The following is a 23494-nucleotide window of genomic DNA, read 5'->3' as shown; positions in this document are numbered from 1 at the left end:
CTACAGATGATACTTTGCCTAGTTCCTAAAGGTTTTTCTTCCCTAATACTACATTGTGAGATGCAGTGGCTCAAGTGGTTAAGACGCTGAACTGCAGGCTGTGGAAGGTCGGTAGTTCAGCAGTTCGAGACCCGAGTGTGCCACATGACGGAGTGAGCTCCCGTCTCCTGTCTCTAGTTCCAGCTCCTGCCAACCTAGCAGTTCGAAAGCAAGAAATTGCAAGTAGATAAATAGGTACCACTTCAGTGGGAAGGTAACAGTGTTCCGTGCGCCTTGGTGTTTAGTCATGCCAGCCACATGACCACGGAAACGTCTTCGGACAGCGCTGGCTCTTCGGCTTTGAAACGGAGATGAGCACTGCTACCCTAGAGTCGGATTTGACTGGCTTTTGAGCAAGGGAAACCTTTACCTTTACCCCAAAGTAAAGGGAAAATTACATCAAGTGGTGATATATCAAGAGATTTTTAACCTCCATCTTGGGAACTGCCTAGCAACCCTCAAGATTCATTGGCAGGGGATAGAGGGCAGCACCAGGGTAGAAAGAATAAGGCAGCCAGGGGAGGCAGATGCTGAAGGTCAGCAGTATTTGGGCTGGGAGAATTCCAGGAGGCCCAAACACTGCTGGTGTTCTGTAACCACCAGGATCAATGGGCAGTGCCAGGGAAAGGACTGTTGATATGTGGGCATGACCACCAACAGTGTTTGGGCTGTGAGGCAACTGCCCATTTTTTACAAATCCAGAAAAAGTTATCTGATGGCACAGTGGATGAAATTTGTGGTCAGAGGCAGCTGAGGCAAGGACAATGCAAGGAAAACTGCCATGTGGATGCCCTGCTGCCACTGCAAATGTTTACGTATTAAGAGTGTAAAGGCTGGTTGCACCTTTTCCCAGATTTTTTCCAGGGTTCAGAGGGGAAAGGAGTTAACCCTCCCTATTACCCTCTCTAGGAGGTAACCTCACAAGGTCAAAAAAAATAAGCCTCCTACTGAAGGCACTAGCACTTCTCAAAAAAACACGGAGCCCTGCAGAATGCAGGGCTATTAATCAACAATTCACAACAGACTACAAATTGACTTAATGGTAGCTAGGCGAGGACTAGGCATCCAGATTCAGCCTTTGAGACCTGGTAACACAAGAGACTTGGATCAAGAGATGTACTTAAAAAATATTTTGGTTTATTAGGTGCACATAACACATAAAAATAACATAAGGCCTGTGAAGGGTTACAAAATAACAGAGCTAAGCTTATCCAGCCTTACTAAACTCTAAAGCAGCATATTACCTTCCCAGAGACAGTCTCAGGATAGCAGTCAGAGATATCACCCACATAAGCTGGCAGGTAACAAGAGCAAGATTGCTGATTCTAACAACTGACCCAGAGGTAGGCTCAGTCATACTAACCAGCTACCCATGATTAGAAAATAGCTGTTCTTAAGGAAAACTGACCCCTCCTTGGATTTAAAACAATATCCAATCATAGTTCAGAACAATGATGTCAGCATAAAGGGTTGCCATACCAATTACATCCCATCAGCTGTTAGGGCATGAGCTATACTCACACTCCCCCAGCCAGGTGGTACCAATTAATTGGCTGGAATGCATTACCAAAGCACGCTTATCACTTCCAGCTGAACACAATTCAGCAAGGTCACTAAAGGCTGGCCGTATTATCTCTATATCCAGGCAGAAGAGTTACTTGCAGGCCAAAGAGAGCATTTTTACTACAAACCCTAACTCAGATGTAAATTCCTAGGTTCTGAAAACACTTACTCAGACAACCATAACCTAGGAAGTTAAAGCAATAGGCACAATTTATAGAACCTAAACTATGGATTTAAACAACCAAGCCATAAGTAAGAACCATTTTCTTTACAGTGGCCTCCAAAACTGGGATTCCCAGGGGCCAGAGTAACTGTTACCATAATAGTGTCATAGAAGATTCTTCATCTCCCCCCCCCCCCATTTAATGAATGGCTGCCAGTCACTCTTTAAGTTCTGCAGCTGGGGACACCACTGCTTAAATGCAATCCCTCCCAAGCAATTCAGCTTCCACTTTCTAGTTCCTCCATTGAGAAGGAAATCAATGGTATGATGGTTTGCATGCTAGAGAACGTGATTCCCCAATGGAGGCACCTAGTAGTAGTGACAGGGTGCAGAAGGTCTCTTAGAAGATTTCTTAGAATATTCTGAACAGCAGTCCAGAAATGCTCTCATATTCCCTTCCCACACTTCTTCATCTGCTTCATACCAAGTTTGAAAACTTTCATCTGCAAAGTCAAGTCCCCTGGAATTCCCATCCACTTAAGACAGCTGTAAATGGAATACACGTTGAAGCTCAGAAGTGAAGTTGTTCTGCACATTTAACATACAAGCTATTCCCAGGAAGGTATATCATTCATTATTCACTAAGGGTTTCTCAGAGCAATTGGTTTGAACATGGAGGGAACTCTGACTACAAATGCACTGGTTGAAAGTTTTAAAAGGGCTTCCACTCTCTGGTAGGTTGCACACATTTGTGTTTTAACTTCAGAAAAGGAATTTGCAAGGGGAAGGCAATAGCATGCAAAGTTAGCATAACAATTAATTCCCAGTTAGGAGAATAGCTCTGACCTGGATGATCCAGGCTAACCTGATCTTGTCAGATATGGGAAGCTAAGCATGGTTGGCCCTGGTTAGTACTTGGGTGGGAGACCACCAAGGAAGTCCAGAGGCAGGCAACAGCAAACCACCTCTGAACATTTCTTGCCTTAAAAACTCTATGGGACCACCATCTCGGCTGTGACTTGACAGCATTTTCCACCACCAGGAGAATATTCCTTTAAATAGCTACCCAATCATACATTTACCCATTGTTCCTGACAACCTGACCTACCTCAAACAGCACTGCTAACCAAAGGAATGAACAGCTTTTATTCTGAGAACCACTAGGATTTGCACATTCAGGCTAACAGGCAGGTACATTTACACTCATGGCATTTCAGTCTGAGTCACTGAGAGGTTTGTAAGAATAATGATGAACAACAGTAGTCACTTCACTGACCATTATTATTATTATTCACTTCCCTAGCTGGAGAGTAAGATAGAATTTGAGTTACAAGATAACAGGCCAAAAGCAACATAAAGTGACAAATTCATGAACAGGATCTGCTTCCTAGAGTTGCCAGAGCTCTCGGAAAACTTGAACAGAACTTAGGGCACCCGGGGCTCCATTAACTGGGTTGCCAGACAGTATAGAAATACTGCACAACCCACTGGAAGCTCCAAGTCTCCTGGAGATGATGGAGCTCCAGTTTCTGCTATTCTGTTCCTCCACCACTCCCACTGAATGGTGACACTGGACTCCTGCTTGTTCCCACCAGCAAGGGAGTAGAGTAGGTAAAGGTACTGTTGAAGGAATGGGGCAGGAGAAGCAGGGGCTGGTTTCAGCTGCCTCTCCCAGACTTGGAACTTCTCCTTGTCTTTTTTCTGTTTCCACAGGATGATGAGCAGTAGGGAATAGACAGAGATTGATCCAACAGATACATGGCTGACATGGACCTCATCTAAGCAGAACAATTAGCTCACGTTGTATAGTATCATCTCAGTCTGTCATTTTTGTGCATTCTTATTTCCTTGCTGGCTAGCTTAGGGGCATTTCACTCATATTTAAACTTGTTTGGGCTTCAGTTTTTTAAAAATAAAAACAGAGCAGGCAGGTGAGGAAACCATGCTTGCACATATTTTATCTCACTTTGATTCCACCATTTGAAACATTTAATGTTCTCCAAGCAAACCCTGGATTCAGAAAACAAGCATGGGCCAGAGGAAACATAAGTGAATCAAAAACAAACCAATGGCTACATGAAGGGTGTCGTGCCATTTGCTGTTTCTGCTTCAGAACAGACTCCCATCCTTGCTCCCACTCGCATCAGGACCCAGCAGCGGGAAACAAGAGAGAAAAAATTCTGATTACCATGCCTCCATGGGTCCATTCTGCAAGGGAGAATTTTAGTGGCCTGTAAAACAGGATCTTTTCTTCTTTTTGCTTGTTCGTGGGCAAGGAGGATCCTTTGTGTGAGCAAAATAGCCCCGAATAATTTCATCTCAATTGTGTGGGTAGGGGAAGTTAACACACAAGAATATTTTCTCCATTGAAATCAAGCTAAACATCACCCAAACATGATAACACCCCTGAACATATGCTGTAATATTAAAAGAACCTGGACAAAATGGTATCGAAAAATATAAGCTGAAATCAAATTTGAGAAACAGTTCTGTGGATAACACCAATCCATATGTAGTTCAGTCACATCTGAAAAGCTGTTATAATGCTTAGGAAGACAAAAATTATCTATTTATTTATTTACTTCATTTAAACTCACCTTTCTCCCCAGTGGGGACTCAAACCAGCTTACACTGTTCTCCTTTCCTCCACTGTATCCTCATAAGAATCCTGTGAGAGAGACTAGGCAGAGGCTTCCACGACAAATGGGGGGGGGGGTTGAACTTGGTTCACCCAGATCCTAACCACCACACCACACTCGCTAACAGAATAATTCGCAATCATTTGCAAGACCTTAATTTTTACAGGTTGTGTACACAACACTATCTTAACTGGGACCCCTCAACTGTTTCTGAAAATTCCTATCCAAACTTAGCATATATTTTTTTTGAAATGCATAAAATTTTATGTATATGTAATTCCAGCCTTCCCTGAGTACTCTGAGAGCGAGAAACTTACTTTCCTTTAAAAAGGTATAGCACTGCCCATCATTATCTGAATATTCATTCATTGTGCCATGAATTATCAAACACAGGGATACTGGACCGCTATTAGGAACCGGAGACAAATAACGGCACCTTCTGTAACAGCGGCGTATTCTTGGCTCCACCAGAAATTACACACTTACCATTTTGGTTTTATCCATGGCCGACAGGACAGCAATGTTGAGCTGCTCCAAAGCAGACAGAACGTGCCTGTACTCTCCAAGATGTTCTGAGAAATAACCTGTAGGAGAAAACGTTCATGGTTAAGATTCCCAAACAGATGCCCAGAGCTTGCCTTTTTAGCTATTACTACATACAAGTTTCATCTCTATGGTTATTTAGAAGCTTCTATTAAGTTCTTCAGCACAGGCCTGGTTCATTGTCCCCCTCCTTCTCATGTAAGATGGCAGGGCTTTTTCCAGGGTGACCCCTCATTTGTCGAAATCCCTCTCTGCAGCCTATTTAGCTGGCACCTATTCTTCTGAGTATTAGGCAGTAGGGTAAATAGTGTGTGGGATGCCATGCCACTTCTTTTCAGATGGACCTAAAACCATCCCAATTATTTTTCAGTGGATAAAAGCCATCCCAGAATGGACCAAGTATAGTGCAACATACACACCCAGTCATAATTCTCAACAATTACAGAACAACACACCTATTTCTTTTTCCCTTAGTTGGGAAGTGAACGGCATACTTACCACACAACTTTTCAGTCTCCAAATTGCTGCAAGAAACAAAGAAAAAATAGTCTTATGAGAGGATGGGTCTAAACTTTAGGGAAAATGGTCAGGGGGCTAGAACTGCTGCCCTGTGAGGATTAGTTAAAACACTTCAGGCTGCTAAGTCTAGAAAAAAAGACAGGCAAGGGGAGACATGATAGAGGTTTATACAATTATGACAGCAGTTTATAAAATTATGCATGGTCTGCAGAGGGTGAACAGGGTGAAACTTTTCTCTCTCTCCCATAATACTAGAACCCACAGCCATCCCCTGAAGTTGAAGGGTGGGAGATTTGGTGCAGACAATAGGAAATATTTCTTCACACAATGTATATCTGTGGAACTTGCTGCCACAGGATGTAGTCATGGCTGTCTACTTGGAAGGTTTTAAAAGGGGAGTGGACCAATTAAGGGATGACTGGGCTATCAGTAGGGTTGCCAGGCCCCTGGTCCAGACAGGGGTGCCCCTTCTTTTGCAGGCCCCTTTCCGCTGCCGGCCACCTGGCCAGCGGGGGAAAACCCTGCCCACAAATGCCCCCTGAACGCAATGTAATAATGTCACCTGGAAGTGATGTCATCACATCGCCGACATCGGGGGGGGGTGATGCTCTAGTTTTCTGGCAAAACACTTACGGTAAAATTGGACTCAAACCATAGAGTCTTGCCCAAAAACTAGAGCATCACCCTGATGTGGGTGATGACATCACTTCACGGGTGACATCATCACGGTGTGTGCACCAGAAGATCTCAGGATGGACCCTGTAGCCCCCCACTGGCAGCCAGGTAGGACCTGACAACCATAGCTATCAGTGGTTACTAATCATGATGGATATCTCTTCCTCTTTAGTATGCATCTTTAAAACACTTGCTGGGGAGCACTGGCAGGATGATGCTGTTGCAGTCTTCCTGTTTGTGGGCTTCCTAGAGGTAGCTGGCCGGCCACTGTGTGAACAGAATGCTGAACTAGATGACCATTTGACAGCAATGCTGATTCTGTAAACCTAGGCAGATCATGAGAGGGAGGGCAGGGAGGGTTGCATCTATGCTTAGTTCTCATAGCCCTTTCTTACACACCCAGGGAAATGTCAAATGCCACTTTGGGGTCAGGAAGCAATTTTCTCCAGGTCAGTTTGGCCATGGATCCTGGAGGGGAGTGTTTTGTTGTTGTTTTTTTGCCATCTTCGGGGCATGGAGCAAGGGTCACGGGGGAGAGGTTGTTGTGAATTTCCTGCATTGTGCAGAGAATTGGACTAGATGGCCCTGGAGTTCCCTTCCAATTCTATTATTCTATGACTAGATGGGCCCTTGGTCTGATCCAGCATCACTCTTCTTATGTTCTTATATTCTAAACAGGTACTCTAAATGAGAAGACTGAAACTGTTGGCTAGGGCTAGGACTGAGAGGGGAGCGGCCATAGCTCAGTGGTAGGACACAGGCTTTGCATGCACTCCTCAGTATCTCCACTGAAAGCATCTCAAGCCACAGAGAGATCCCTCTTGGCCCGAGACACTGGAGAACTGCTATTAGCTAAAACTGAATTAGAAGGAGCTATGTGCTGATCTAGTGCAGCCTCCCATTTCCCATACTATGGGCATGGTGTGGCGGTTAGAATGCAGAACCAGGATCTGAGAGACCCAGGTTCGAATTCCCACTCTGCCACAGATGCTTCCTGGGCCAATCACTCTCTCTCTCTCAAGCTAACCTACCTCACAAGGTGGTTGTGAAGATCCATTGGAGGAGAGGAGAATATGTACCACCTTCAGCAATCTGGACGGAGGCTGGCATGAAGATACACTAAATAATTATTGAGGTACATTCAGAACTATCGGTGACCTGTTGCATTACAATGTTTCCCCTAGTATATCTTGAACCAAAAGAATACACTCCCTTGCAGGATTTTTTATCAGTAGCTATTGCAGAATAAATGAACACAGAATATGACAACTAGAATGAAGTCTTCAGCAACATGGGGAGCTCAGGCAGGGATCCTTAGCGTGAACATTAGGGGGTTCTAAGCGTGCCCTGATTGTCATCTGTGGAAATGTCGGAGGGTATTCATATAATATATTTTTGGAGGGGGGAACAGAGAGTGAGATTTTCATAGCTTTACAAAACATATGCACAATGATGCCATATGAGGCAATCCATCTGTTCTTCTCGTAGCTTCCAGCCACATTATTTTAGGTGTTTAACAGTGCATCTCCCAGCCTTGCGTCTAGGCAATGGTACGGTCATGGGTCATTTCGTAGAAAAAGAGCTAGGGGAACTCATTAGTATAACTCATTAGCATATGCCACACCCCCTGACATCAGGGGCCTGGCGGTGGACCTGCAAGGCCAGCGGGAGTGCGAGGAAGCCCCGCCAAGGCCCTCCCTGGCCCCAGGCAGGCAGGGGTGGGGAGAGGCAGGGAGGAAGCAACTTACCCTCCCTCTTCTCCTGCCTCCTCCTGGCTGAATGAGGGCTGGAAGTGGGGCAGCCGGAAGCCCCCCTGCACCTCACCCGGGGGAACTGCGTTCCCCCCCGAAATGACCTCTGGGTACGGTGTCATTTACTTTAATAAAAATAGATGTCTCACTTAGGCCAGCATTTTTTTTTTTAGTAAAGTGACCCGGAGGAAAGGTGCATTAAAGGGGAAGGGTCTGTGGCTCAGTGATTCTACTTGTCATGCAGAAAGTCCCAGATTTAATCCCCTGCACCTCCACTTCGAAGGAACAGGTAGTAGGTGACGTGAAAGACCTCTGCCTGAAACCACAGAGGGGCACTGCCAGTCTGAGCAGACAATACTGATCTTGATGGACCGAGGGTCTGATTCAGTGTAAGGCAGCTTCATGTGTACATATGTAGAGGTATAGGAGCTGCACAGCCAGCATCACTGCAATGAGGGTGAAAGAGGTAACAACTCTTCTCATGTAATTCACAATGGAGGTAAGCATAAGCACCAGCTAAAGTTGGGACTTATGTGGCTTTACCCTTTGGTGATGCATATCAGCTATTCTCGACAATATAGGACAAGCATCCTATGATTAAAGAAAACGACTTTAGATAATCAAATCTCTACCAAAACCAAAACAACCATTCAGAGCAAATCTCCCCAAGGAAAAGGGACTGTTGTCCTCAGATTGATGCATTCTTAGCAAAACGAACTGGTAATACATGACATGTACACACATTACTCATCACAGACTTTTAGGAGTCCCAGAGAAGAAGAGCTGATTAGTTGTCTTGGGATACAAGAATATCTGTTAAGAGCCCATTCTATAAAGAAAGACTTTACACAACCAGTTTTTACAGAGCACTCTTCATTTGTGGTGAGAAATCCCCATATGTCTTTAGTCTCTCCTTGTGCTTATAATTGCATTTTATTGTGGGCATTAGATGTACAGCTACAGAACTACAGAACTTCTCCCACCAAAAATGAACAGAACCTATTTCTGTGGATCCAGAAGAACAGCCACATTAGATAGTAATATGAGCAATTTTTTAACAGGAAATTAGGGAGTATCAGCCATTGGATATACAGATGATGTCTCCATTTAGCTGGATAAATTATTTGCACCAGCATTCACACTACAAATGAAGACTGCAGGCAAATCTCAATTTCCCCTTTTTGCAGCAAGTAACACTGCTAAGATGTGCATTTTGTTGTTGATATTCAGTCGCACAGTCGAGTCCGACAATTTGCGACCCCATGGACCAGATCCTGCCAGGCCTTCCTGTCTTTCGCCGTCCTCTGAAGTTGGCTCAATTTCATGTTCGTTGCATCTATGACACTGTCTAACCATCTCATCCTTTGCCGTCCCCGTCTTCTTTGACCTTCAATCTTTCCCAGCATCAGGGTCTTCTCCAGTGAGTGCTCCCTTCTCATTTGGTGGCCAAAGTATTTGAGCTTCAGTTTCATTATCTGGCCTTCCAGGGAACAGTCAGGGTTGATTTCTTTTAGGATTGACTTATTTGAGCTTTTTGCAGTCCAAGGGACTCTCAAGAGTCTTCTCCAGCACCATAGTTCAAAAGAATCTATTCTTCGGCGCTCGGCCTTCCTTATAGTCCAACTCTCACAGCCATACATGACTACTGGGAATACCATTGCTTTGACCATGCGGACTTTTGTTGGCAGGGTGATGTCTCTACTTTTTATCATGCTGTTTAGGTTCGCCATCGCTTTCCTCCCAAGGAGCAGGCGTCTTTTAATTTCATGGCTGCAGTCACAGTCTGCGGTGATCTGGGATCCCAGGAACGTGAAGTCTGTCACTACTTCCACAGCTTCCCCTTCTATTTGCCAAGGAGTGATGGGGCCGGATGCCATGATCTTAGTTTTTTTGATGTTGAGCTTCAAGCCCACTTTTGCGCTCTCCTCTTTTACTCTGAGCAAGAGGCTCTTTAGATCCTCTTCACTTTCAGCCATTAGAGTGGTATCATCTGCATATCTGAGGTTGTTGATCTTTTCCCCAGCAATCTTAATTCCCGCTTGTGATTCATCCAGGCCAGCATTTCGCATGATGTACTCTGCATATATATTAAATAAGCAAGGTGACAGTATACATCCTTGTCGTACTCCTTTTCCTATGCTGAACCAATCAGTTGTTCCGTATCCGGTTCTAACTGTCGCTTCTTGGCCCTTATACAGGTTTCTCAAGAGACATGTGAGGTGGTCTGGTACTCCCATCTCTTTAAGGACCTGCCATAGTTTGTTGTGATCCACACAGTCAAAGGCTTTAGCATAGTCAATGAAGCAGAAGTAGATATTTTTCTGGTACTCTCTTGCTTTCTCCATAATCCAGCGAATGTTGGCAATATGATCTCTCGTTCCTCTACCTCTTCGAAACCCAGCTTGTACTTCTGGTAGTTCTCTATCCACGTACTGTTGAAGCCTAGCTTGTAGGATCTTGAGCATGACCTTGCTAGCGTGTGATATGAGTGCAATTGTGCGATAGTTTGAACATTCCTTGGCATTGCCCTTCTTTGGGATTGGAATGTATACTGATCTTTTCCAATCCTGTGGCCACTGTTGCGTTTTCCAAATTTGCTGGCAAATGGAGTGCAGAACTTTAACAGCATCCTCTTCTAAGACTTTGAATAGCTCAGCTGGGATACCATCACCTCCACTAGCTTTGTTGTTAGTAATGCTTTCTAAGGCCCATTTAACTTCACATTCCAGGATGTCTGGCTCGAGGTCAGTGATTATACCGTCGTGGTTGTCAAGGACATCGAGGTCTTTCTTGTATAGTTCTTCTGTGTATTCTTGCCATCTTTTCCTAATCTCTTCTGCTTCTGTTAGGTCCCTACCGTTTTTGTCCTTTATCATGGCCAGCTTTGCATGGAACGCTCCCTTGATTTCTCCAACTTTCTTGAAGAGATCTCTAGTCCTTCCCATTCTATTGTTTTCTTCTATTACTTTGCACTGTTCATTCAGGAAGGCCTCCTTATCTCTCCTTGCTGTTCTCTGGAAATCTGCGTTCAGTTGGGTAAATCTTTCCTTTTCGCCTTTGCCTTTCGCTTTCCTTCTTTCCTCTGCTATTTGTAAAGCCTCATCAGAAAGCCATTTTGCTTTCTTGCATTTCTTTTTCTTTGGTATGGTGGTGATTGCTGCCTCCTGTACGATGTCACGAACCTCTGTCCATAGTTCTTCAGGCACTCTATCTATCAAATCCAGACCCTTGAATCTATTCTTCACCTCTACTGTATATTCATCAGGGATGTGATCTAGGTCAAACCTGAATGGCCTCATGGTTTTCCCGATTTTCTTCAGTTTAAGTCTGAATTTTGCAATGAGTAGCTCATGATCTGAACCACAGTCAGCTCCAGGTCTTGTTTTTACTGACTGGATAGAGCTTCTCCATCTTTGACTGCAAATTATATAGTCAATCTGATTTCGGTGTTGCCCATCTGGTGATGTCCATGTGTAGAGTCGTCTCTTAGGTTGTTGGAAAAGGGTGTTCGCTATGACCAGTGTGTTCTCTTGACAAAACTCTGTTAACCTTTGCCCTGCTTCATTTTGCTTTCCAAGGCCAAACTTGTCTGTTATTCCGGTTACCTTTTGACTTCCTACTTTAGCATTCCAGTCCCCTATGATAATAAGGACATCTTTTTTTGGTGTTGTAGGTCTTCATAGAATCGGTCCACTTCAGTCTCTTCTGCGTCAGTGGTTGGGGCATAGACTTGGATTACTGTGATGTTGAATGGTTTGCCTTGGAATCGGACCGAAATCGTTCTGTCATTTTTGAGATTGTATCCAAGTACTGACTTTTGCACTCTCTTGTTGAGTATAAAGGCCACACCATTTTGTCTACGTGATTCCTGGTCACTAGATATAATGGTCTTCTGAATTAAATTCGCCCATTCCTGTCCACTTTAGTCCACTGATTCCTAAGATATCAATGTTCAGTCTTGCCATCTCATTTTTGACCACGTCAAGCTTACTTTGATTCATAGATCTTACATTCCAGGTTCCTATGCAGTATTGTTCTTTGCAGCATCAGACTTTCCTTTCACCATCAGACACATCCACAGCTGAGCATCCTTTCGGCTTTGGCCCAGCCGCTTCACTCTTTCTGGGGTTACTTGTACTTGCCCTCTGCTCTTCCCCAGTAGCATATTGGACGCCTTCCGGCGTCATATCTTTTAGCCTTTTGATACTGTCCATGGTGTTTTCTTGGCAAAGATACTGGAGTGGGTTGCCATTTCCTTCTCCAGTGGATCACGCTTGGTCTGAGTTCTCTGCTGTGGCCTGTCCGTCCTGGGTGGCGCTCCACGGCATAGCCCACAGCCTCATTGAACCACGCAAGCCCCCTCGCCACGACAAGGCAGTGATCCATGAGGGAGAAGATGTGCATAGTGTTGTCTAATGACTGTTGCAGGCCCTTATTGGCTAGTACCTGTGACCATACTTCATTTTTTAAAGTAAAAATGGAGGGCACAGCAAGGTGCCCCCCTCCATTCCCTGTGCACAATAAAGATATGCCACTCAAGCATTTTGGGGGCGTCATTTCATCACTCCAAGTAAAGGATTGTGTCTTCACAGCTTATCTTTGGCAGCAAAAAGCTAAGTACCTTAATCCAGCAATATCTTGAGGTTCAAAAGAGGAACACAACTAAATTATTACTGATGGTGAGAGCTAAAAATCACCATAATGAAAGGAATGCCTCCTGTTGCCGGGAAGTTCCCACTCAAATTTTATGTTGGCCACAAACTCTTGAGTTGGCCTTCCAGAAGCTAGTATTATCTCCACCTTACCATAGCCCAATCAGAAAAGTGAGGCAAAGAAAACTGATTTTCTTTACAGGGTCATTAACTGGCACTCTGTAGCTGCCCAGCTGTTCCCTCTGTTCATTAGTGCAACCTGGCAGTCCATCTTTAGGGCACTCCATCTTTGGGGGAATTAATTTCCATTCAGAGGAGTGGATAATTGTTTTTTTTTTGTTGTTGTTATGTAACTCAGCTGCCATTTTTACAAAATCTTCTCTGCCTCCTAAATACCCCGTAAGCTATTACTTAAGCATTGCCTCTGAGCTTAGAGGGCATTTCAAGGAATCCCCCCCCCATTGCATTTGGTGCTTCCACTTAGTCGCTAATGAAAATGAAACGCCAGAGCAATCTCCTCATCCTCACCAGGAAACACCAGTCCCACTTCCCAAAGGCAGCCGGTTGCATGTGGTACTTATCTAGCCCTTCCTGAATGTGTAACAAACATTAGCCAATTAATAATTAAAACGCTGAATAATTTAATGCGGAGACAAACCTCAAGACAAATCAGACATCCTGGCCTATGTAAGCCAGAACTCTCAAACGAAAACATGGTTTTCCTTTCATTTTGCCTTTCCCATTTGGACAATATTGTGACTATTATAATTTATTTCAGAGTACCAAATGTTTCACAAAAGTATTCTCACAAAACTGCCGGATTTGCCCTGTAAGCACTACCAGAAAGCCTCATCATTGCCCACAATGCTATCAGCTACACCAGAGCTCCTGCATAAACACACTTCCATCAAGCTGTGTTCCTTCTGCTGACTTCTGGGAAGCGGCAAGATAAGCATTTTAGAGTCTTCAGATGGATTGTTTTGTAATCCTGGCGGGGGCAGAGGTAGAAAGAGAGTCGCTTGCCTAAGGCAAGGTCAGAACTGAAGGCTCCCTAAATTGTAGACTCTGTAGTTTGGCAGTTTGAGACCTGAGTGCCGCATGATGGAGTGAGCTCCCGTCTCTGGGCCCAGCTCCTGCCAACCTAGCAGTTCAAAAGCAAAAAATTACAAGTAGATAAATAGATACTGCTTTGGTGGGAAGGTAACAGCGTTCTGTGCGCCTCGGCGTTTAGTCATACCGGCCACATGACCACAAAAACGTCTTCGGACAGTGCTGGCTCTTCGGCTGGGAAAACGGAGATGAGCACCACCCCCTAGAGTCAGATTCAACTAGCTTTCGAGCAATGGAAACCTTTACCTTTACCTCCTATTTTATACCAGCAGCCCAGGCAGCTCCTAACTAGGGCTGCCAATAGGATTGCCAGCTCCCAGGTGAGAATGGGAGATCCCCTGCTTTTGCAGACTCCTGCCTGCTGCCGGCCAACTGGCAGAGGGAAGCCCCACACCCAGCGCAACATCCCCAATGTGATGACATCACACGGAAGTGACATCATAATGCTGGGGCGTCGTGTGACAACACTCTGGTATTAGGGGCAAAACTCAATGGTAACCATAGAGTCTTGCCCAAAATACCAGAGCGCCGCCACACAACGTCCCCAGTGTGATGACGACAATTCCGTGTGACATCATCACATTGGGGACATTGCATGTTGCAACATCGCCCCAACCCCCACCCTCAGAGAGCTCCCTCCCACCCCTGCCGGCAAGGAGGTAAGACCTGGCAACTCTAGCTACCAACCTCCAGGTGGTACCTGGAGACCTTCTGGAACTACAAATGGAAGATTTGTTTCACTTACTGTGAAGCTTCCTTTCTCGGTGGTTCGGGAGCGGGACAGTCCGTACTATTGGGATAAGCTCCGCCCCTTCCTGCAGGGTCGGCTCCAATCTTTGATCCCTTTGAGGCGGGGCTTATCTTCTACAGCTTCCCCAGGTCATACACGAGCTTTCACCTCATCTGGGAAGGAACAGGAAGACCACTTCTCCCACAAAGAAATACTCCACGTGAAGACTTAAACAACAGCTTTGAATAATCAATTAGAACTGCCAACTGAAAACCATTTCACAGACAGAAACTTACACAATTTTCCACTCAATGCACTGAACACGGACGACCGAGAAGGTACTCCCCCAGTCGACGTCCTGCAACCTTCCTTCCACGCCACTGACAACTATCCAACAGGGTGGGCCGGACTGTCCCGCTCCCGAACCACTGAGAAAGGAAGCTTCACGGGTGGCTGCCTTACAAATCACTTCCAAAGTTGGAAAGGATCTATAAACTGCTGATGTAGCCGCCCCCCGCAGAGAATGTGCAACAATTCCTTCTGGAGGTTCTAACCCTCTGGCCTTATACGCCAGAATGATGCAACCTTTAATCCACCTACTCAGTGTAACTGTGGATACCTGTGCCCCCATAGAAGATTTCCATCAGTTCAGTCTTTTCTTGTTCCCTAGGATCCAAATCTGTCTGAACGGCGTCTTGACTGGCCAGTGAGACAGACAACCTGGGGAAACTGAGTTCACTCAGAGAACTATCTCTGTCTGAAGCCTGCCTTCTAGCTTGATCAGCCATCTTGTACCAATCTGTGGAGGAAAACAAAAGTGAAACTTTCTGTGGAGGAAAATGAAAGTGAAACTTTTCAGGCCGAGTCAAATGGTCTCCATTTTAGCTCTCCAAAAGAGTAGCTTCATATACACTTGTGAAGAGACCAAGACTCTGAGGGCTCAGACTGATAACCATTCGTAAGGCCCTCACTGAGAAAGTCCCCTGTCCTTTTAACACCCTCAAACATGGGGTGCCCAAGGTAAGCCAGCCGCCTTCCTCCTTTTCTGCTGAGTTTCCAAATGACCAGTCTCTGCTTGGCCTAAAAACATAGGCTCCAGGACTGGCATGGTCAAGCCCTGCGCCGTGGCAATCTTCGTTCCCCAAGGCTCCAACCCCACTGGGAAGGCTTTCAGGGGCCCCTCAAACTCACCACCTCCTTTGGAAATGGCTATTTCGGTTCTTTGCGCTGGAACGATCCACTGCCTCAGCGTGGGTACGTCTTGCACACCAGGCTCCTCCACACCCCCAGAATAGCGCAGGGGGAGTCCCTCCACCCGCAGGTTGGGTAAGGCCAGCGGACGGACGCCACGGACTTAAACAGAGCTCTGCCGAACAACCGGGGACAACCCGGTGCAAGATCGCTCACTCTGACTCCTTGCCGCTGCTGCAGCTCTTCCTTCTTCTCTTTTTCTTCCTGAAATCCTAGGCGCTCGAAACGAGCGCTGCCGGAGCACATCCTGCTGGTAAGCAGAGCCGGCAAGAACTGGGGAAGCTGTAGAAGATAAGCCCCGCCTCACAGGGATCAAAGATCGGAGCCGACCCTGCAGGAAGGGGCGGAGCTTATCCCCATAGTACGGACTGTCCCGCTATCTGAACCACTGGAGAATGGTCTTCAGATGACAGAGATCAGTTCCCCTGGAGAAAAAAGGTAGTTTTGGAGGGTGGATTATATGGCATTATACCTTGCTGAGGTCCCTCCCCTCCTCAAACCCCACCCTCCCCAGGCTCCATCCCCCCAAATCTCGAGGTATTTCCCAACCCACAGCTGGCACTCCAATATAACAGAGGACAGTGGGTGGCTACAAGAGAGAAGGTCGTTTCTGCAGCTGTGCCAGGGCTTTGGAACATGCTCGCAATGGAGACCTTCCTCACACCATTCTTGCTGGCATTCCACCACAGGCAACTAAATGATCCTCTGCTGCCTATTCTGACGCTTAGTGGTTGAATTGCCACATGTATTTTTATGAAGCAGGGTTTTAATGATGGCCAAAGAAACCAAGGATTGCCTTCTGGGTTGCATATGCTAGTTTGATTGTCCTTCAAGTCTTGTAACTTGTTGCAATCCACCCTCAGGATTCAGTTTTGAGATAGAAATGTTTTAACTGAATAGGCAGGAAGGGCTTATAATTATGGTTGCCACCTGTGGTAAGCAATTCCCCAGGAAGAACTGAGGAGCAGGAACAGGTGTGCTGGCATTGCGCTGGCCTGGAACATCACTTCTGGCAAAAAAAACTGGATGTGACATCATTACATGGGGGGAGCACTTTAGAATTTGCCTCAAATTCTATCCTTACACCATAAAGTTCTGGGTGAATCCTAGAGCGTCTCCTCTGATGTAATGATGTCGCTTCTGGTTTTCACTGGAAGTGATGGCACAATGCCAGTTGACTGCCTGTTTTGGATAACCTCCTGCCCCCACCTGCTCTTAGGCAACTGAGTCACAGTAAAAAAAAAAAGTGGTGGAGGGTGAGGAATGATGCCACTTCCATTTGTTATGTCTGATGATCCCCCAGAAGTGATGTCACTGCATCAGCAATACTCCTCTCCCCATACCGCTCCCCCCAAAGCTCCTGGGGGTTGCCAGCATATGACAGCCTCATCATGGGCTTCATAGCAAACTACAGCCTTTGGACGTCTGACCTCTCAAAATGTCCCATATACACCCATCCCTGGTCTTCAATAGCAGATGCAAGTCTGAGCTGAATGACACTTCTCCTAACAATTCCCCTGTGCCTGTTAGTACAGCAATACAAACTGTTCCACGTTAGGGCCTAACAAGTCATTATGACAGATGTGTCACTGCTGCCAACATTTGTCTTCACTGTGCTTTTTATTTGATTTAATTTTGTACCATTTATAGTTGACCTTTCTCAAGAAGACTCAAGGTGGATGTCTCCATTAAAATTCAATAAAACACTCACATGATGTGACTACCATTTCAGGTTCAGCATTTCCCTGCCTTCACTCTAGTATACTTTACTGTCACTTGCAGGAAAGTGCAAGACATAAACGATGACACCATGCCATTAATGGCGGGGCATGGGTCAAGCTGTAGAGCATCCACTTTGCAAGCAGAAGGTCCCACTTTCAATGCCTGGCATCTCCAGTTATCAGTTCCATGAGCCAGTGATGTGGAAGCCTTCTACTTGCCACCTTGGAGAGTTGCTGCCAGTCAGGACAGACAAGACTGACCTTGAAAGCCTTGTGGCCTGACTCAGTATTAGGCAGCTTCAGAGGTTCATTTCCTTTACTGGAGACATGGTGTCAGTGGCAGCCACACATCCTATCTAATATTTAGTTTGTGGGTTTTTTATTTCTAGTCTGGGTATTTTACAGTTCCCAAAGCCACTGCAATTAATATAAACACAATAAAAACCAGAAAACACATAAAAGCCAACAGGATATGATAAAAAAGCATACACGCCTAAAAATCATAAGCTCGGTAGAACAATTATAAAGCTTCTACTGTTCTTCTAAAAGAGCTAACTATGAGTCTATGGCAGTTTTCTATCAGTGGGGAGCTCATTGCATGGGAGACCCTGTATAGAAAAATTGGTTTCTGCTTTCTATATCCACATGCCTTCTCCTGTGATTACATTATGATAACATGCTGTGTCTTGTTTCCTGTTGCAAGCCAAATGGTGAGGCCACATGACCTCAATAGCCATGCCATAAACCCACATTCTTTCACAATTTCATGCCAAACACCAGACCTCATGGCTACACTTTCTGGGCCACTTGCGACCAGTCACGTACACAATGAAGTAGCTGGAGTTTGGGTCAGATGACTGCAGGCGGGGTCCCAAACCTATAGCCTATCCCCACATGCAGCTATGGCAACCAACAATTGGGCACACCCATGCCCACTTGCAATTGGCTGATGGTCACATCTAATTTGTGACTGGAATTGGGGTATAATTGTTTGATCCCTATGGGAGTGAGTTCTTCTTCCTGTTCTCGAGTCTCTTGCTCTTGCTCTCTCCCCTGTCATTATCTGTTTTATTGCACCTGAAATGCTGTCTCTTGGAAAACAAAGACCTGCTTTATGACTTGGAGCACATGGGCTGCAAAAATGGGATTTCCCTTCAAAATCCCTTGGACTATTCTGGACTGTGGATGTTCCTGATGTGGTAACTATGTATCTTCAATGTGTAGTTAAGGCAAATTGCCCTAGCCTTTGTTATTTTTGTAATCTCTGGTAATCTATGCTAAATTCTGTACTGAATAAAGATCCTTCTTATTGCTAATTTGTCTCTGGTGTTGTAACTGAATTCCAAGTCTAAGTCTTGTGCCTAACCCTGACCACATATGCTACCTTGGTAAGAGTGTGCATTTCTGGATACAGTTGCTACTGTGTTAAATCCCAGATGCTAACTAAGGGCTGGAATCTCTCCCTTAGGAAAGGCAGGGACTAGTGAAAAGAGGTTCTGGTGGCAAATTGTCTGGAAACCAGAGAGGGTATAGACCATCTCGTGGTTTGTTGTTTAATGTACTGAAAAGTACAGGATTCCCTCCCATCCCTGGACTGGCCTGGGTGGGCTAATCCTGTACAGACCCCACCCAGGAGGCCATATTCCCAGCAGAAGAAGAAGAGATTGGATTTATACCCCGCCCTTCACTTGGAGTCTCAGAGCGGCTTACAAACTCCTTTCCCTTCCCCTCCCCACAACAGACACCCTGTGAGGTGGGTGGGGCTGAGAGAACTCTGACACAAACTGCTCTTTCAGGAACAGCTGTGCCAGAGCTTGCGACTGACCCAAGGTCACATCAGCAGGTGCAAGTGGAGGAGTGGGGAATCAAACCCGGTTCTCCCAGATTAGAGTCCGCACACTTAACCACTACATCAAACTGGCTCTCAGAAGACAATCACTCTCCCCCATTTGCAGAATCCATAGTAATGCCTCATTGGTAGATCATAATCTGGGGGGAGGGAAAAGATCTTCCCAGAAATATGCTGGTTGTAGGTGTTCTGGAGCTTTACAAGGTCAAATACAGCATCTGGCATTTGACCTAGAAACAAACTACACACCAGAGAAGATTTCACAAAATAGATACAATATGTGGTTACAGACAACCAGGAGGTTACACATTTCTGGGCTAGCTGAAGTTTCTGAGTCATCTTCAAGGGTAGCGTCACACAGAGCACATTTGCTGTCAAGTGGAGAAATTACCAAAACATGAGAGAGTAGCAAGGTCCCTTTCATCCAAACAGGGATGCTATTTATGTACTAGCTGGTGAAATGTATACTTAGCCCTTAGAAGAAGACAGCAACACACTTGTTAAGAGTTCAGAAAGCAAGGCTTGAGAGAACCAACTGGAAGGATGACCTGGCCAAATGCATGACTATATGGAGTGGCCTGATACTGAGGCAAGGCATTGGCCCCTCTAGGGCTGTGAAAGGTCTTTCTCAACACCTGCTAACTGAGATCCTTTAACAAGAGTTGCCAAGAACTGAACCTGGGATGTTCTCCAGACAATGCAGGTGCTACCAGTGAGCCACAGCCCCCTTCTCTGCTTAAGCAACTGCCATTAAGAAGAAGAAGAAAAACAGTTGCTTTCCTACACCACACAGCTCAGTGCAGGACATATGAGCTTTCAAGGCCAGTCTACACAAGTCTCTTCAGATTTCAGATGCATAGGCACAGCATCTATTCCCTACAAATCATATGATCCCTGAGCCAAGCCTTTGCTGCTCTCCTGTCTGTCTGCATGTGATGCTCACACAACTTTCTACTCCATTGTCTGTGAAGATGTAAGAGTAGGAAAGAATGTCCAACTGTATGCACAGTTGGGGAAGATTTCCAAGGACAGAATCAGGACACCGCAGTGGAAGCCAGGAATTCAACAACTTTATTTTGTGATCTGCGAGTCAACCTAGCTGTACAAGCTCTGTGAATCAAGAGTGAATTCTGGAGAAATATTTCAGGACAAAGCTTCTTAGAGTTGCCTCTTTTCGATCTAGTCTATTTAGCCAGGATATCAAGCTTGCCTGCAATCACCACTGCAGCAACCAATCAAAGGCAGGAGGTGTGTGAGAGAGACTCTGTGGGTACACTAAAAAGAAGGCAAAATATTAAATGAGGGCTCTAAAATATTCATCTTCCCAGATGTCAGCCCTTCTCCCAAGGGAATAGAAAAACACTAGGAAGCAGGATACCCAGCCTTTCTGGTACAGTCTCTCCACCTCCTTGCTTAGCCAAGTACCCTGCTTTGTCTAAGGATTGGTGGTAGCATTTCCACCTGAACTAGTGGAAACGACACCTGTATGCTGCATATCCTATGCTGGGGTGGGGGGGGGGGTCCCTCTAGGGTTTTTTTTCCATCTGAGGATGAATGAACTAAGCTGATTTTTTTTTAAAAAAAATGCCCTCCTTCCTTCACAGAGATGCCGCAAAGGCAGGCCCGTAGCTAACGTGGGGTCCATGAGGCCCGCCCCCCTAGCCTTTTTTTCTGGGCCCCTCCCTCCCAGGCTGGTCCCAAAGTGCCTCAACTTACCACCTCTGACTTGCCTGCCAGAAAACTGAACACTATGAGTGCCTTGGTCATTACCCCCCTCCACTTGCCCTGGAGCTTGGCAGGGGTGCAGTGCTGCCTTAGGGGAAGGCCAGCTTTTAAGGAGTTCCACTAATCAATTTACAATTAATTTAATTAACTTTGATTTTATTAGCTGGCGGCCCCCACCCGGCCCCCTCCCAAAAAATCCCCTAGCTACGGGGCTGCGCAAAGGCAGAAGCAATGCCAGGGCTGGGTTAGGACTGGGAAGTCAAAACAGCCCAGGAATCAGCCATGCTTAGGGAAGCTTGCTGCTCAGTTGTGCCACCACTGCAGGAGCCACACAGCTCAGACCCAGCCAGTGGGTCAGGCTCACCAAACGTTTCCTCCCACCCTGCTGCCAGCCACCTGACATTCAAGAAGAGAAAACTGATGAGTCAGTCGCAGAGCACTATGGCTGCGGCCTGAGCCAAGCAATCCTGCAGTGCTACTGGGGCTTGGCTCGCTTCTAGCTGCCAGTGACTCTCCAGGTTAAACTCCTGCATCCACCCCTGAGCAAATGTGAGGACTGCAAAAGTGAAGGTAGCATAAAAGGGAGGGAGGAGCCAAAAACTGCCTCCAGAGCCAGGCTTTGTCATGCTGATTTTCCCATGACGGTCTACTAGGTTTATCTGCTCTGAAGAGAAAAGAACACAAGCAACACATTGCTCTGTTTAGGACAGGGTTGTTCTGCATAGTATGAATCTGAGAGATGCACCTCAAAATCCCCTGCAACACTGCAAAGCAGCTTGAGATAGATGCCCTTGTTTTAGTTTAGTTTAGTTGATTTGTAGCCCTCCCTCCCCTGTAAACAGGCTCAGGGCAGGTAACAACAATAACAATAACAACACTTAAAACAATAAATACAGACCAACAATTAAAACAATATCAGATGACAGCCAAACCATCAAAACAGGTTTCTACAACCCACCATACAATGACATGGTTTCCCCAAGTAGCCACTTTGGTTCATTGTGCCTTCAAGGCCGGACATGTTTCTGACTGAGAGATGTCATCTGATCTGTCCCTCCCCAGATTTGCAGCTGGGATGACTTTTCATATATTCTAAACAGAAGTGGCTGACAATGCACACACAATTCACTGAGCCTTGATGTAGTCCTGCCTGTAGTTCAGTGGAGTGCATATGGGTGCCACGGCGCCTGTGGATGTATCTCTTTGCACCCACATCCTCCTTCTCTAAAGCAAAAAGCCAATTCCAAATTTCCTCCACCTCACTGGAGCAGGAGGTGCTTTGGAAGAGGCCAGAAGGCATCCGCTTTTTGTTTGCAGGGAACATTAGTTCAGAAACAACTAACTGCCGTCATCATAGAAGACACTTGGCTTGGATCCTCCCAATATTCTGTGATTGGCCTTAACCCCCATGGCATCCATTTTCTGGCGGTGCCCACTCTAAGTCCTCAAAATTCCAAAAGTGCCCCCAGGTTCAGTAAGGTTGGGGAATGGGCAGCCGTGTAGCTAGGGACTTTTTTGGGAGGGGGTGATGAGGGGGTCGGCAGCTAATTTAATGAAAAGTTCCAGGTAATCCTCTGGTGGTGGCGACAGGCCACACGCTCTCTCGATCATTTCACTGGGCAGGAGGACAAGGCGGGGGGGGGGTCGAGGGAGGTGGTGGCCGCAGCGGCAGCGGGCATCCTCCTCCACTCTCCCCCCCCCGCCCAGCGCATCGCCTCCAGTCATGAAGATCACGGAAGCCGGGAGGGAGCACACACTTCGGGGGCAGCTCAGAGTGCAGGTAAAGGGCTGCCCCTCGGCGCCTCTGGGGCTCTGTCTAGAAAAACTCCCACGGGGCTTGTTGGGTGGCGGGGGGGGGAGGCAGGTGGTTTTTAAAGCAGGCGCACACAGGCTGGAGTACAGAGACCGGCCCTGTGGTTAAGAGAGGGTAGATGGTGAGGAAGAGAAGCCGGCAGGAGCTGGTGGCAATTTGGCTGAGTTTAAAGGGGAGGGGAGTGTCAGAAGGTAGCCAGGTTGGAGGCAGCGCGGCGCACAGGTGGAGAGTTGAGGCACTTCGGGGACAGCCCGGGAGGTGGCCCAGAAGAAACGCGAGGGGGCCGGGGACCCATGATCTAGTTTAATTAGAGTGAGATGATGGAGAATTAGCAGTACTGTAGCATTGGTGAAGCCACGCCCATGAGCCCTTCAATATCAACACAGATGTACCTCTTAACTACCAATGCCTCTGCCACTTGCAGTATCAGTGCCATAGATTGGCCACTCACATTCTAAATGATTTCTGCAGGTCATCTCCGTTTCCAAACAAGGAGGATATGCATTTTGGGAAGATACTTAAACCAACTTCCAGACATGGATCTATATACTAATACCGAAGTCTCCCCCTGGTGTGCGGATAGATAAATCCGTGCACCGGAGGCACCCGGGGGGGAGGGAGAGTTTTGTGAACACGTGGGGCGGTCCCCAGGTGAGCACAAAAATCTAAAAAGTTTTTTAAAATATCGGGGGGATACTTAAATCCCCCCAAAAGTGACAGAGCGTCCCCTGTGCATGCGCAGGGAACGCTC

General features: G+C 46.3%; 1 protein-coding gene across 1 annotated transcript in view; it reads right to left on the bottom strand.

Moving 5' to 3' along the window:
* The window catches only part of NECAB3 (N-terminal EF-hand calcium binding protein 3), a 153859-nt gene that overhangs the window by 51498 nt on the left and 78867 nt on the right, over positions 1 to 23494 (bottom strand). Inside the window, exons 4-5 of the mRNA XM_015425260.1 lie at positions 5446 to 5471; positions 4891 to 4988 (exon numbers count right to left, since the gene is read on the bottom strand). Of these exons, the coding sequence (XP_015280746.1) occupies positions 4891 to 4988; positions 5446 to 5471 (124 nt within the window). The remainder of the gene's footprint in view (positions 1 to 4890; positions 4989 to 5445; positions 5472 to 23494) is intronic.

This window comes from Gekko japonicus, unplaced genomic scaffold (assembly GCF_001447785.1).
Source record: "Gekko japonicus isolate JY-2015 unplaced genomic scaffold, Gekko_japonicus_V1.1 scaffold2, whole genome shotgun sequence".
NCBI lineage: Eukaryota > Metazoa > Chordata > Lepidosauria > Squamata > Gekkonidae > Gekko > Gekko japonicus.
Note: the sequence above shows the minus strand (reverse complement) of the source record. Positions and strands in the feature narration are given on the sequence as shown.